We start from the raw sequence: 16,684 nt of genomic DNA, 5'->3' as shown, positions 1-16,684 counted from the left end.
GTGCTCCAAATCAAGTAGCCTAATGGTCAGTTTTGGTGTACAAACATTATTTACTGTAGCCTACTAACGTTCTTTTCAACTTTAAAGGAAACCATCGACATCATTGCAGATTGCCAGAGATGTACGTATACGCCGCAAATTCTACGCCGCTCGTTGTTGCAACTATAGGCTAACACAGGGTAACGTGCAAAAACTTGGTCATATGCCTAACTAAATAACAACTTTGCGCGTTTTTGCAATTGAAAACGCGTTAACTAGTTTTTGGAGGTCAATCTTAAGGAGTAGATCGCTTTCAATACACAAAAGTGCCAGTGTACCAAGACGTTGTTGACACATTGTTGATCGTTTAACGTCTTTAATTTGTTTCAGTTGTGAAAACGAGCGTTTCGTAGCCATTAGAGACAAGTAGGCTACACTACAGTCTAAGATCTAAGTGCTACTTCAGTGTTCGGAAATGCATTATAAACACCAGTAGTGTGCAGCATTTTAAACATCAACTGGGCACTTTCTGTTGTTTCATCGCGTCTTTGCTCTTTATACCAGCACATAAACTGACGAAATTCAGATGGAAAGTCGGAAGAGAGGTCCCATAAATACCGTACTTATTAGTTTAGAAAATAATTATTTTGAAAACATGACTAAATTTCTACTGATTTTAAAGTGGCCTGGATTTTTGACTGGCCTGTAGGCACGTGCCTAATGGTTAATCGGGCACTGAATTGAGGGATGGCTAGAAAACATCTGTTCGATGTTTGAAAGAGCGTAGATTTTGAAGTTGTAACTTAGGCTAAAACGCTTTTTGGTTCTAAGCCTAGTGCCTATCAATCAAACAAGGCTACAAACTTTCGACGAACAAACGGATTGAATCTCAGCCAAGTTGTCCAAAACTCCCGGTACCATACTCTCGCTGCCCAGTAAACGAAAGCTTTCTTTTTTGAATCGTTGTAACATCACCAGACATCAAGCAACGTAAACGGGCAAACATTTGCTGGCTGGGTAGTAGTGTAGGTTTGTAATATTTTTATCCACACAATGTTCATTATGTGACTGACACTACGCCACCTGAAAAACGCACGTGCTTATAGCATGAACACCAAGTAGTTCGTAGGTTACTTGTATTCAAACAAATATAATTCAAACATCAACACATAAATATAACGCTTTGGAAATATGATATGTTCAAAGCAGTAAATCTAGTCCATTTTCGACGTTGAAATAATTAAACCTCCGTCACAAATGGACTACGACGGTCACCCATCCTTCACCATATAATGAACCACAAGGATCTGCTGAGAAGTACGAGCGTTGAAATTGTGAACATAACACATCACATCGATGTTTCGGGACAATCCGTTAGGCATAGATTTGCTTCGTTGTATCAGTTGGTAGATTCTCATATGTCAGTGTAAATCTAGATGAAAATATCAGCAGCGTCAGCGGGGTTTGAACGGAAATTCATTTTTTTTCCGGAGTCTTAGAATGTCCTGTTGTGTTTTAAAACCAGGGCTAAAGTTTTATTGAAAAAAAAAGCTGATCCCCCTTTACTTCAACGCTGAACGGAGATTTTGACGTTTGCTGAGTTGGTGAGGCAGGGAAGTTTCTTCTACTGGTCCATAAAACAAGTCAAATTGAATATGTTCAGTTCATGGGATTTTGAAAATTTGGTTCATTCAATGATAGATTTGTTTGTTTGTTTGTCGTATCCAGGCTTACACCTGGTGGTTGAAGATTTAGATTAAGTAGACGGGAAGGCAAGGAAGCCAATGTTCGTGTCTACCTTCAAGCATGCCTTTAAGTGTCCTGCCAGAGACACAGCCGCATGCTCTTGAGCGGTGTCGAATCGGCGCCCTTTTGATTCCCGTTCCAGGGCTCTCATAGATAATGTTTTTATGATGTAATTCACTGCCATATAAACTGTTTATTGTAATGCTTGTTGTCACATCTAACTGTTGTTTAATTATTTATGTAACACAAAGTATAACATGTGTTACACTTCAAAGCAAGCTCGGCAGACCATGAGTTGCAAGAAACTTGAGAAGAAGGTTCTTCTCAAACTTGTGTGGGAAGTGCTCAAAATTGAAATTTTAAAGTCACCTGAGATTGAGCTATTTCAAATGTTTCGAGATAAAGGCTTCGGCGCCTCGCTTGCATCAGCTTCACTGCGCACAAAAGACCCAAAAGAAATGTAAAATTTTGCCATTGCACAATAAAAAAAAGCTTGAGATGTGAATAGATATCATTCGGGAAGTTCAGGCTTACCCAAGGAGAAATTGCAAAGGACTGTTGAATTTGATGGAAGCCTATATTGAAAGCAATAGATACTAAACATTGATGATTTTTTTTTCAAACTTCGGATTTATGATCAATATTCATTACACAAAACCAAAAAAAAGTCAAGCAAGTTTTGATTAGAATTTAAATTTCATTGGGCGTGTGAAACACTCGAACATGGAGAGTTCTATAATGTGAAAGTTAGGTGTTGTCCAATTGATGAGTGATTATTTACAGTATTTTCTGCAGCACAACCTTTTTGAGAAGAGAATTCCCAATTAAAAACTCCAAATTAAAACTCCACGAAAAAAAATTGCTTTGTCAAACTTTAGCAGATAGCATAATTTCAGTCAAAACTATTTAAATAAACTAAAACATGTCACTTAAAACAACCTCTTCAACTTCGGCGTAATCATAATCCACACTCGAGTAGTCCACTTCATCATAGAGTATGGAGCCATCGGTTATTGACGCATTGCTCTAAAATGTAAGAATTCGCGACGAATTAGGATTGCCTTTGCTCGACTGATGAATACGACGATTTAAATTAATCAAATAAATAATATGAAAAGTTAAAGACATTTCCTTCGAGAAATTTATTTTTGAAGACTGTAAGTTGACAGTAATGACCCCGACAGCAAATCAACCGTTTTTTACGTTGATTCAACATCTGCAGACGTTGAATTAAAGTAAAAAGCGGTTGATTTGCTGTCTGGGGAAGGTTATTTAAAAGCTATAACACAATTTGTCAAGATTGCAATTTTTGCGGCAGTCAGACACGAGCATTTTATAAAATACAGTACAAATACAAAATTCAGTTTACTGTGGCATGGGAGAATGTGGTCTTTAGTTTTCGATGAAGTTCAGAAAATTTTGGACGAAATGGAGGGATTCTAAGCCAGGTATGTTCCATTGTGCCAAATCTAAAGAATTTGCAACGGTTTTAATAGGAGAATTTCATAAAAAACTGATAGATAAGATGTCCAGCAACAACTAAAAATACATTCCAAACATGAAAACATCATGACAAAATGGCCCGGTCAAATTTGTACGTTTTCTGAGATTTCAACCAAGATCTCCAGTTGATGTGACATCCAGGGAAGATGTTTTTGTCGTAATCAAGCTTAGGTTTTTGTCTAGGAGTTGAAGATTGAGTGGATGGGAAGGCAAAGCAGCCAATAGTTATATCCACGTTCAAGCATGTCATTGCGTGTGTTGCTAATACACAGCCACATACTCGCGGTAGGTGTCGAACCTACCCCAGACATCACAATCCGTCATGATGACGGACTTTGCTGTCTGGGACATCAGTGTTCTTCAACAGGGGTTCCGTGAATTTAAAGGGTTCCTCGTATTTCAGGGAAGTTGACTTCTTGCTTTAGTATATTGATGCGTGATTCTGAATTTTTAGATCACCGTGCTGTCCTCACGCTCCAAGTAGGCAAGTTAGATAAACAAGGGGTTACTTCTGACTTTGCAGCTTTTGTAACAACTGTTTATTTGTTGAAGCGTCTAATTACTTTTGAAGTGTTATAACGAAATATTTGATTTTCTTCCAAGCAATTTGTAATTTTTCAATTTTTTTCATTAGTGGTTTCATGACAAACGCGAAAGTAAATCAGTGGTTCTGCGAAGACAAATAGGTCGAAGAGCGGTGGCCTACGTTCAGTCGAGTGCTTTTTCACCGGATTCTGTTTTATCAGATGAATACATTTTTAACCCACCTAACGGAATGGAAGATCTCGGATGATAAAACCAAAGACTGGCTGCTCTCTAGTAGTCTTCCAGTGTATTTCGGAAACATCGCGAATCTTGGGTGGTAAAGGGATAGACCCTCAGTCCCAGAGGCTCAAAGGACAAAGAGCGAATACATCAATATGTTCAAATTGTAATGACAGCATGAAACTGTTTATCACTTGATCTCGAGTTGTTAGTAGACTGAACTACACTATGGTCACAATACTGTTCAAAAATGCGGACATACTGTACGTTTAAAAACTTACACTTCGTCAGGGCATAGCACCGGTTGGACGAGCCCATTGGAAGTCATGGCCGCAGGTGGAGGTGAAGGGGTTCGCCCGCAAGTAAAGATCTCCCACATAGTGACACCAAATGAATAAACATCACTACAGCTTGAATATATACCGTCATAGTATGCTTCAGGTGCATACCAAATACTGTCAGGGCGAGAAATCTGCATTGTATTTTACAAATTATTTAAGGGCATGCTTGTAAGGAGAATCCGTTAGCCGAAGCAATAAACTTTAAACATTCTCCGGAAAAGCAAGGAAGGCAATCTTCATGTCCACCTTCACGCATGCCTTTAAGTGTCCTGGTAAAGACACAGTCGCATGCTCATGAGCGGTATCGAACTGCTGCCCTTTTGAGTGTCGTACCAGGGCTCTCACCACTCGGCTAAGCAGCATACAAATGTTGGTTGAACCTAATATTTCAATACGCAATACCTACTTAATGCGTGCGTTTTTTGTGCAAGATAGATCAGTGGTTACGCGCCCGACTAAAGATCACGCGGTGCTGGTTCAGCTTTCGCGATGTGCGCATGAGCAACCCATTTTAAGAATGTTTTCCATTTAGCGGCACCTAGTGGATGGAATAATTCTCCAGCAACAACATTTCAACAACAGAAAACTTCACTTTTGTTGTGTCGTGCTTCACTGCACACGTGCTATTGATGAGTCACGCTCTCCTTGATTGCCTTTAGCACGCATGCAAGCCTGCATGGCTTGATAATGGAAATCGAGTAGAAGGTTACAAAGAGATTGAATGAGATTGGTTGAGCAGCGGTCACGTTTAAGAGAACGTACATTACAACTTTGCCAATCTCGGTAATCGGCCTTGTACCAAAAGCCTCCACAAGTATACGAAACCGCCAAGAATAACCTATCAAGAGCTTTGTCAATCCTAGGTTAAAGATACGAAACCAACTAACACCAGCCAATAAGCCATACCTTCAAGTCATGGTTGACGTAAAATCCATCTGAATCCCTGACTTTCCGTGCCACGCTAAAGTCCGAGATCAAACATTCGAAGTTGTTCGACAGGAGCACTTTACTACAACGTAAATTTCTGTGAACGAGTCCTTGTGCGGATATATGGGCCATCCCCTGCAAAGAGAAGTTAGTAAGTCGCAAAACTTTAAGAACCAACAGGGATCACGCACGGTTGAAGGAAATTGACCGGATAACAAAATCAATTCGTGACAATTTTTCCCTTTATACAAATCACTCCCTTTCCATTCCATGAGAACGGAAGGGGCGACAAAGAGATGCCAAGCAGGATAGAAAGCGAGGACAAAATAACACTGAGTCATGTGTGACAGAAAGGTGCCAGAAAAGCTGAAGAGAAAATTATACGAAACGATGGTAAAACCAGCAATCTTCTATAGGATGCAGGCGGAAGCCCAGACGAAAACACAGGAAGGGAAAATGCAAGTGGCAGAAATGAAAATGTTGCGATGGTCTGATTGGTCTCTCGGGTTGACAAAGCAGGACAGAGTAAGAAATGAAATCATCAGAGAACGAATGCAAGTCGGAGAGTTAGAAGACAAGCTGAGAGAGAGACGTGTAGCTCATGCGAGCTTTATGTATATCGTTTCTACGTTCTCTGACGTCAATTATTATAATTGGTTCTGGAATCTGTGTAATCCTGCAGGCTCTTCATAGTCCATTCTAGCGTTTCTCGCGGCGCTCTTGCTTTTTCTCACAACCCTTAGGATTGGAATTCCACAGAGTGCTTGGTCGCCTTCTCACAATTGCGTTACATATACAGTACATAGTTTTGCGTACGTCTACGTTGTTATTTTATTATTTTTTTTTACGTTGTTACTACGTTTACGTTTTTACTACGTTGTTAGTTTGTTACGTGTCGCTTGTGATCAATGTGTGCAGGCCACACGTCTTTAATCAAGACGAGTTTCTTGGGAACGCTGAGCATTCAACTTAAAAAATATGTATCGATATATACCAGAGTATACCTCAGGGTATCTAAATGGCAGTATAACCGTATAACAGAATGTCAGTATACTACATAGCATGCTTTGGTATGGGTATCAGTTTTTAAGTTTGATTTCTATCAGCGTTCTGCATTTCTGTTCTACATTCTATTAACGGTTTAAGTTTGGGCGTCAGACTGGTCTTCTTTTTGTTTTGATGATGTCAATTCATTTTCTTACTGCACTAAGCTGCTACGCAAGAGGATATACATTGTTGTCAGGTCATCCCCACCACCATCGTGCTAGCGATGTCGCTGTACTAACTACAGCTCAGTATGGGCGGATTACTACAAACTCTGCCGCTACAACACGCATTAAATGATTGGGTGACGTTGTAAGGAGAGACGAAGATTATGTCGAAAGAAGAATGCGACAATTGGGATTTGGTAAAAGAAAGCGAGAAAAGCTGAAAAGAAGATGGAGAAATTGTGTGACAGAATATATGGAAATAATGGGATTGAAAGATGAAGATACTGCTGACAGAGTGATGTGGAGAACTGCAATATCTGACAAGTGGAAGCAAAATTACTGCCAGCTAATTTTTAAACTTTTAAAAGCAACGCATGTACGTTTAAAACTAACCTGAAGTTCAGTTGCACAAGATTGAGTTAAAGCAATTTGTAGTTTGTGTTACTATTCAATAAGAATGTGAATTTATGTACAAAACGTAAATTAAATAAAACTTACAGAATTTAAAAAATATATTACTAAGTATTTAAAAACAACAAAAAAACTTGAGAAACTTAAAATACACCTCAAGAGTATCAAGCTTAATGTTTTAAGTGTTGAAGCCTGTAAATATTTTTCAGGTAATATGTTTTATGCGCAGAAAAGGTTAAATTTGCAAACGTTCTGATAGTTTAAGAAGTGAATAATAAAATTGCTTAAGATTAACTTTAGAATAGTTGTTTATAGGCAAGTTTTGGGCGACCACCACTTTAAAAATGTTAAACTATTATTTTTTCTAAAAATTCAAAAAATATCTGGCAACACTTTTAGCTTCACTTGTCAGATATCGCAACCGAGTTGGTGGTCTCCTACTTCTTTGAATCCCTGCTTTTCTGGCTTGGCTAGCTATTCACGATGTATTTTTCTGATGCGTAAACATAGATCTAACGTTTAAAAAGAACTTGTCAACATTTAAAAATGCTTTATACTTAACGGATCCTGGTTTGTATCTAATGGTGCGAATTCGGATTATGTGAACGGCAAACAAGCCAATCCTAGTATGTCTGTCTTTAGATGTCCTGTCGTGACCCAGCCATATGCCCCAAGTGGGTCACAAACCGACGTCGTTTCGAGTGCATCTCGGCAGCCGAGTATAGCAAGAACTCACAGCGATAGACGCATGTTTCGTCCATGAGCCTGAGCTCATCACCATCGGACCATAAATTCATGGCACAGACTCTTGACCGCTGCTATTGCCAGCGTTGGATACACTCTCGCAACTCGATTGACAACAAATTTGACGAAGCAACTTTTACAGATTACTGCTACACAGTACCTTCGATATCTGCCACGAAAATTTAATCATCTGCGCCACATCCAACTCTTCTTTATCAATGGACGACCTGTCATATATGCTTTGTTGACGATTAGGTAACGGTCGCTTCGCTATGAGAAAATCAGTCAATGTTCCGTTTGGAGCGTATTGAACAACAGCGGTAAGCTTTTCTGTACACAAAGAAGATACAGTTGAACAGCTCCAGTCAAAATGTGACAAATGCGGCAAAACAAGTTTGGACTGAAATTTACAACGTAAAATTGCTACATTTACGCAGTATTGATTAAAATTTACGGAATATGAATATTTTAATCAAACATTGCACCTTACATGAATCAAACAGAAAAGTGAATTGAATGTATCCAGGATACATTGTATAACATGCAATTCTCTGAAAGAGCAACACGAGCTAAAAGTCAACAGTTTTGTGGGAGTTGTACTAAGATCGAGAGTTGGAGCGATATGCCAGGAACTCTCAGAATTGCGATCAGCTAACCTGAATTTTCAAGCAAGGTCAACTATCACAGTTACTAGAAGCTGTGCTGTAAGCCTTTTTACTGCCATTTTACTGTAAGCCTACATCAACAAAATCTATGGTTTATCCATAAAAGATGAATTCAGAGAAAATTATTATTGTAGAAAAATTTAATGACAATTTGTTTCTTGGATTGGAACTCTTGAAATTGAAACTAATCCCGAAATTAAACTGTTTCGAAATTGTTTCTAAATCACACTGTAGGAACTTTTTTCAGGTAAAAATGCGCAAGAGGATTAACTAACCTGTCTCTACCAACAATCCATAGAAGTGAATGACACGAGAAGATCTTCCAATTCGCTTCAATACTTCCACTTCCATCGCAAAGTTCTGACGTTGGCGAGGGGTTATTGATGCACCTGGAATGAAGAAGACAACTGATGTAATTTATGCACTTTGAAATGAACAAACTTAAATGAACACAATCGAATCTACCTATTTCACAAAGACACTCTGCAAAAGTTTTTCAGAAAGCATCTTCCCATGAAAATATCTCGACATTAATTCAGAAAAACTGCACTCACACCTTCGTTTCACTAATGGTGGACTACAATAACTTTGCTTTCGATACTTCACAAAAAAAGGCTATAATTTGATCATCTTCTCTATATATCGGATATATCTATATCTTCTCCATACATTACAGATTTTCAAGGAACTTTTGCGGTCGGTGGAAAACATTAGAATCGTCATGGGGCAGATTTTTGATGAATCCTAACCGAAAATGTAGTTGGCTGTGGGATGTTTTCTTACACTCACAAAAACTTGTGGCAATGTTGTATTGACCACTGACCAGAAACTCTTGGCCTAAATTAGACATGATCAGTCACCAAATTGTTGTTGTTGTTAATATCATCGCAAAAACCTTAAACTATTTGTGGGAATTGTCTGAAAATAAATGCAGCTATGGCCTATTTGAACACGGCTCGATATCTTGCTATGTGGGTTCATTTTTAAGAGTCTAAATTGTTATCATCATCTCGTGGTTTCTACGTTATAACTTACAAGGTGTTAATCAAATATAGAAATTTAGATTTTTCTTTGTTTTATTTTTCGCTAAGCTTAAATTATCAGGTAAAATAAAGACATTGGTGACAGCTTCTTCATCAAATGAAACCTAACCAGTAACCACTGCACGTCGAGACTACCGGCGCAATTGGAATATCTAATAGTTTGCAATAATTACGTAAATTGTGCCACCAATATGAAACTAAACGTGTCACAAATACGTCCAAATACAAATATCGCTTTATTTACATAAATTTAGCAATCGAAAAATAACCGATTGACTATGGCGATGATCTTGTTCTTCTTCTTCGTGTGAGCCTCTGGGGCCGAGGGTATTTCCATTTACCACCTCAGATTCACGATGTTCCTGGACTACACAGGAAGGCTACTATAGAGCAGTCAGTCTTTGGTTTCATAATCCATGACGCGCAGACTTTCCACTTCGTTAGGTGGCTTGAAGATGGTACAGTCATTGATGATGTGGTCTGCGGTCTGTTCCTTGGCACCACATTCACAGGAGGAGGAAGAGGCCATTTCCCATTGGTGCATGGTTGAGCGGAAAAGCCGGACGTCCGTATGAAGACTGAAGACGGTTGAGGCGCACCCATGCCTGTCTTTGTAGTGTTAGGCCTATGGAGCATGTGTCGGCGTAGCAAATGAACGAATGGAGTCTGGTGGTACTTGACTTTAGAATTCCATATATGGTCCGCCTAAGTAGCCGCAGAGATGTCTTGTTCATCAGCTTTGTTGATCAGAAGTTGAGCGGCTGGCACCAATGAGTGTCTTGATTTCAGTCGACGGAAGTGCTCGTTTGGGAGAGCAGAGATGTTGCGGAGGAGAAGATAGTTAGGCTCCAGTGCCCGTCGATCGAGAGATAGAGTGGCTACTTCACGACGAAGCTCAGCCGGTTGGATGCCAGCGAGAATGGGGAGATTGTCCATAATGTCCATGGTGTGGGATGCAGGCATTCGGTCACTGTGCGCAAGCCACTGTTCATGAAAGCGTCGATGTTATGGCAGTGAGCACTGCGACACCAAACCAGTGCACAGTACTCTGCTGAAGAGTAGACAAGGGCTAAGCTGCTATACGCAAAGTGTCAGCCCTCGCTTCCTAGGCGCTTGAGTAGCGCAGCGCGGGATGTCAGTTTCTTGCGCAGTGACACTAAATGGTGGCGGTACGTGAGCGACCTGTCTAGTGTCACCCCAAGGTACTTTGGTTCGGGGCAGAAGGACTGATATTTTCCGCTGTTCTGGACAATCTCTGAGCAATGGCTATGATGATAGAAATTAAGCCTCTTAGAAACTGACCTAAATAACAAGATATCCAACTGGGCTAAATAAGTGAGAATAGAGGCAGCACAAAGGTGTTTTAGTGTTATCCGGCATTAGTCTACAAAGGGTAAACAACGATTTCAAGACCATGGACGATCCCAAGATTCTATGACATAGTAAGACACTTTTCAGAGCCATTACAACACACACAAACAACAACACACAATGATAGAAACCTGTTACAATCCGTAGCTTACCAGATACTGTTTTTCCCATTGCACTGCAATTTTTGTGACGATTGGTGTTGAGAAGTAATTCAACCAAAGAATAGGCATCTTTGACTTTCAAAGTTTTTACGAAAGTTACTTCTTTATTGTGTAGTATTCTCCTTCTCATGGTTTCTCGAAGCACGTCTGAAATTAAAAACTTTGATATAAATTAGAGAAATGCATCGCAAAGCTGCTTAACTTTTCAAAGTGACGATCAATGTTACCAAATTTTACAACTTTTTATTTAGAATCTACCGTACATGATAGCATTGCAATGTACTCATGTTGTATCCTCGAGGTTTCCTTGTGATTACGTTTAATTAATTGAATGTTAATCTACAGATTGGGAAAACTTCTCTGAGAGCTTAGTCTTGGCAGTTCCGCATATACTTGCAGACTGTAGACTCTACAGTGTAGACTAATGTAGTGGCTTTGAACCACTGACGCAGGACCGGTTACCAAGATTGACGAAGTGAAGTTTTCAAGTGTTAAAGTATTGTTGGTAGGAATTATTCCATCCATTAGATGCCGCTGAATGGATAGCAGTTCTTATATAATGCGTTGCTCAAGCGCACACCCCGAGAGTCAAACCAGCGCCGCTGGATCTTGAAGCTTCTTCGTTCACTACATCACGCGCTAATCGACTAAGCTATCGGGGCAAATAAAACTGTGACAGACTACCTGTCCGACATAAATATACAGTGTGATACAAACATTTTTTTTAAAGTGTATGGGATAAAGACATAAAGAGCTATTCGATTGCATGCGTCACAAAAGAGAGCTTAATCCTAAAAAAGAACAAATGGGTGATGCATTTAATTATATGATAATATTAATGCGACACTTGCTGCTGCATCTTCTCTGCAAGTCTTATTATCCTTGGCTGGGAAAGAGTAGTTTTCAGCCACATGCAGCACACATACCAATGCACGACTGCACGTGCAAAATAAAGATTTGCATTAATACGAAGAACCAAACAACGTTAATCAAGCTTCGGCAAACCTTTTCATGTTGTCAGACAATTTGACACAAAGTTCCACTTTGTAAGAATTATTATGTGTGTTTAACATGGGTTTGAACAGCAAGAAAGTCACAATCATTCGTGTTCGTTCATACATCAATTGTATTTCCAGACTACACTATTCCTAAGCAGCCAAGAGGGATGCAGTAAGAAAAATGATTTTCTTACAATCACGAACACAATTCTACTTTATTGCGTTGTAAGCGCCCAGTTACTTGATGTGATAACGCACTACCACGGCCAGTATTATGTCAGACTGCTACTGTAGGCTGTATCCTATATGAGTATATAGCATTTCGGTACGGTGCTACATTAAAATGAGGTGACCCGATAGCTCAGTTGGTTAGCGCGTGACTTCTTCGACGAAGAAGCTTCAAAATGAAGTGGCGTTGGTTCGACTCTCGGGGTTCGTGCTGGAGCAACGCATTCTAACGAATGCTCTACATTCAGCGGCACCTAATATGGATGGAATAATTCCACGGCAACAACACTTCAACAATCGGAAACTTCACTCTGTCAATCTCGGTAACCGGTCCTGCGTCAAGAGCCTATACAAGTATGCGAAACTACCAGGAATAACCTATCAAGGCTATGTCAGTCCGAGGATAAAAATTCAAAACCAGCCAACCAAGGTGGGGGCTTATTACATATGTTTAGTAAACATTATATTTTTGCAAAATTTCATGCGTTGGTCACTGAAAATCTGTGACGGGTCACCGCCTAACCCCAGGTCAGTGATTCGCCACTCCTGGTCTAGACATAACCTACCAAAATAGTCAGTAGGGATCTCTATCTCATCTAAAAGCAAATCGTTTTCATCATCGGGGGTTCTTTTCAAAGTGACGATTAATTTTAACTAATTTTACAACTTTTCATTTAAAATTTAATGCACTTGATAGCATTGCAATGTACTCATGTTGTACCTTCGAGGTTTTCTTGTGATCAGGTTTAATTATTGTGATTTCATAGACTACCTGTACGACATAAGTAAACAGTGTAATATCAGTACAAGTTAAAATTCTAGACATAACCTACCAAAATCTTCAGTAGGGATTTCAATGTCATCCAAAAGCAGATCGCTTTTGTCATTGGAAGTTCTTCTGCAAGACAAAGGATAAGGATTAATGCTCAGATTGAGTGTGTTTCTTTGACAATTAATATTCCAAAAAGGGCTCGAAAATGATATTTCCAATTGAATGCAACGTTAGAGCACTTGAATTGATTAACTGCACGTATGACATGATCCTGGTGGATCAATGACAAAATATTTATGTAACTTGAAGCCAAAATTGATTGAAACAGTTCATCATGATGTTCACGTCGGTCATTTGGAATGTTCTTTCGAGCACAGTGCGATGGGCAAATCAACTTGCTACAAATCCAATACTCACATATCTATAATCTCTATTTCGTGCAGATATGTTGCGTTATGACTTGGAATGAAGTGCTGTCTGTGAGTGCGGTGAGTTGCACACGGCTACCCATATAATATAGGACTGCTCGGCTGCACTGAATTCCCAAAAATGTGGGACGAAGAACCCGCAGTTTCCATTAACGATGATGCCAGGCAGTGGATAACCGACTGGTACCCTGATATTTAGCAACAACACGAAAAAAAGATTGCTTATGAAACGCGGTTAAATCATGTTCATTAGGCTGTGCCAAAAAATGGCGAGACTTATAGATTTTTCCTTAACTTTCTGAAAGTTTGTAGTGGACTTATACAAACACAAACGTGAAAAAAAAATTGAAAATAATGACGTCACATGGTCGCGCTGGGCGTTTCTATGGTTACCAGTACCCATTCTCATAAAAATTGTCATATCTCGAAAACCACTGGAGATAAAAAGATGAACGTTACACCAAAAGCTGCAGAAGTGGCATGTTTATGTCTGCTTTAAGAAAACTTTTTATTCTAGGACTACTTGAAAAATATTTGTTAGCAAAAAACTCAATTTTACTTCTTTTTTTTTGTAGTAGGGGAAGATGGCAGGACCTATTAAACATTTTTTTCTTTTCTCCTCTCATTTCTTCTGCTTATATCAAAACAAGACAAAATTTTTAGAGAATACGGCCAAGGTCAATGTTTGTTGACTGTGTAAATATTTTGACAATCGAATTTATCTTTGTGAGGTTTATTTATTATTACCAAAATTAAGATTTCAAATTTAAGATTTTATTACCAAATCCTGAAGTCAAATTTGCTCTCGATGCATAGCAATTATGAAGTTTTTTATATTTAAAAAAATAAAAGAGATAAAAGAAATCCCCTTCTATCAATTCATTGGCTAGGATACCCTACTAGATCACCATACAGTTTGAAGTCCCTACCTCTAGCCATTTTCGAGTTTTTAGGGCTGCAATGGAGACAATCGGTTGATTTTATGTACAAATTCAAAATGGTATAAACCCCTAATGGATTGCCCCAGCCCAACAAAGTAAATATTTTTGGATAGCTTGTTTCCTCCTTTTTCCAGCAATATATGGTTTGTTGGGGTTTGTAGGTGAAGTAGTTGAATGAGTTTCGCTTTTAGCAGCATGATCGTTGCTTACTTCACAGTGTAGATTCAAACGATCTGTTATAGCCTGATGCTGCGGGTTATTTTTGGCAATATCAAATTATACTAGCTTTCGGAACAGTTCCCTAGTCATGTGCTATGACGAATGGTGTTGAAGTCAGTGAGTGGTTTTTATATACGCCTAACAGCACAGAAACTCAACAGCCGGCAGCCTCAAGCTAAAACAAAGAGCCATTTTAAAAAACCACTCACTGACTTCAACACCATTCGTCATAGCACATGACTAGGGAACTGTGTTCCGAAAGCTAGTGTAATTTGATATTGCCAAAAAGAACCCGCAGCATCAGGCTATAACAGATCGTTTGAATCTACACTGTGAAGTTTGTAGGTGAACTTTTGTGTGTAGATTGTTATTGATGACAAGTAGGCCTACGAAAAATGCGATTCTAAGTAGAACTGCCTCCTTAAGGAACAACGCATCAATAAATTCTTTTCTCGACGAGACCGTGATAACTGATAACGTTTCTGAGTTTGCCCAAGCACAACCAACAAGCAGTTCAAGCTCGGTCGATGTGCTTTCATCTGCAAATATAAGATCAGGTCCAGGCGATAGCACGGCTTGACTAAATGCTCAAGCTCATCAGGAAGTTGAAACCACCTCTCATGTTGAAATACCACCAACAATCGAAAGATCTGGGTCTGAAGTTGCAATGTTGTACGAAGAGGCTTGTTTGCCATCGCGGCACATCTTAAACGCTGTAACATTACGCCGTTGTTTTATATTATCGTAGTATTGTTCTGTTTTCTTTTATCTGCAGTTCATTTTTCGCTCTTTTTGCTGTGTTTCTTGGTAACTTGCATATTTCGCTCCTAACTGTGTTTGCATGCGGGTACGACACGTGCATAACCATTTACGTACTAAGCGAGACCAAAGAGATGCCAAATGAAAATAAATCTCGCAGTAGGTTACGCTAGCGGAATAGCCTAAGGCAGTGGTCTTCAACCTGTGGGTCGCGACCCCAAGTGGGGTCGCCTTAACTTTTCCTGGGGTCGCCACAACTCACCATATCGTATTCAATTTGTTACCGTTTCAATTCATTATCGAAAACAAGACCGATACTTTTTTGTTGTAGTTCGCATCCTTTGTCGGTGTTTTGGAGTACAGCTTGCCTTCTCATGTCACAAATAAACCATTGTGGTGCAATAATCAAAAACAGAATAGTTGCGACAAGTAGGACAGAGCAAAAGCATTCGCGATACTAGTTTAGACTAACTTTTTAGTATTCAAGGCATGATTCAAGGTGACTCCAGAACGAGCGAATAGGTATTTATGCACGTGCAGTGTGCAGACATTTCATCGGCTGTTTACGGTTTGCTTTGCAGCTAGTAATAGTAATTTGTAGCTAGTAAGTATAGCTAAATATTATACAAAAATGGCAGCAAAAAATACCAGAAAAAGATCTTATGACGAGGCTTTTTTAAAACTTGGTTTCACTGAATTTAATGGCAAACCAAAGTGTGTAATCTGTCTTAAAGTTTAGCGGGTTTAACATAATGTATTAAACACAAAACAAAATACCGGTATATAACATAATAACTCAAACGTTTTCGACACGTACGTGTGTCCTCATCAGGGATTCAATCTGCAATAATATACATAAATGAAAAATTGTAAGATAAACTTGACTTTGCACTACAACTGTAACGACACTCTGGACTGAAAAGCACCTTTTCAGTCCTTTTCAGTCCAGCGTGTCGTTACAGCACCTTTTCAGCCTTTTCAGTCCAGAGTGTCGTTACAGTTACAGACAGTGCAAAGTCAAATTTATCTTACAATTTTGGGAAAAACAAAATGGGGTCGCATGTAAATGTTGAAAAACATTTTCATTTAAATTGGGGTCGCTTCTTAAAAAGGTTGGAGACCACTGGCCTAAGGGATTCTTTCTTTTGCGATCCTCAGTTTCGCATTTACAACAGTTCTCTTCCTGGAGCAAAACAAATAATATGCATGTCCGGTAGGTACACAACTTGACGCTCCTTTGCAATCACTCAACCAGCGTGCGATTAAAAACTTAAGTAAGTGACTCTAATACGTAATTGGCGACCAAATGCTTATCTGACTCTTGTGACGTCATATTACTGTTCGACCAACAAACGCAGCATTTTGGTCGTTCGACAATAAAGAAAAAATCGCAACCCTGCTTGAAGCCAAAATTGATTGAAACAGTTCATCATGATGTTCACGTCGGTCATTTGGAATGTTCTTTCGAGCAC

General features: G+C 39.2%; 1 protein-coding gene across 1 annotated transcript in view; it reads right to left on the bottom strand.

Annotated features, from left to right (window-relative positions):
• Window positions 1-1,101: 1,101 nt before the first annotated feature.
• LOC145780878 (uncharacterized) overlaps window positions 1,102-16,684 on the bottom strand; it is a 127,856-nt gene continuing 112,273 nt past the window's right edge. Inside the window, exons 22-30 of the mRNA XM_082592530.1 lie at window positions 12,927-12,991; window positions 10,859-11,014; window positions 8,568-8,681; window positions 7,788-7,957; window positions 5,241-5,396; window positions 4,275-4,465; window positions 3,095-3,194; window positions 2,665-2,751; window positions 1,102-1,411 (exon numbers count right to left, since the gene is read on the bottom strand). Of these exons, the coding sequence (XP_082448656.1) occupies window positions 1,394-1,411; window positions 2,665-2,751; window positions 3,095-3,194; window positions 4,275-4,465; window positions 5,241-5,396; window positions 7,788-7,957; window positions 8,568-8,681; window positions 10,859-11,014; window positions 12,927-12,991 (1,057 nt within the window). The 3' untranslated portion in view covers window positions 1,102-1,393. The remainder of the gene's footprint in view (window positions 1,412-2,664; window positions 2,752-3,094; window positions 3,195-4,274; window positions 4,466-5,240; window positions 5,397-7,787; window positions 7,958-8,567; window positions 8,682-10,858; window positions 11,015-12,926; window positions 12,992-16,684) is intronic.

This window comes from Aplidium turbinatum, chromosome 12, assembly GCF_918807975.1.
Source record: "Aplidium turbinatum chromosome 12, kaAplTurb1.1, whole genome shotgun sequence".
In the NCBI taxonomy this organism is placed as follows: domain Eukaryota; kingdom Metazoa; phylum Chordata; class Ascidiacea; order Aplousobranchia; family Polyclinidae; genus Aplidium; species Aplidium turbinatum.
Note: the sequence above shows the minus strand (reverse complement) of the source record. Positions and strands in the feature narration are given on the sequence as shown.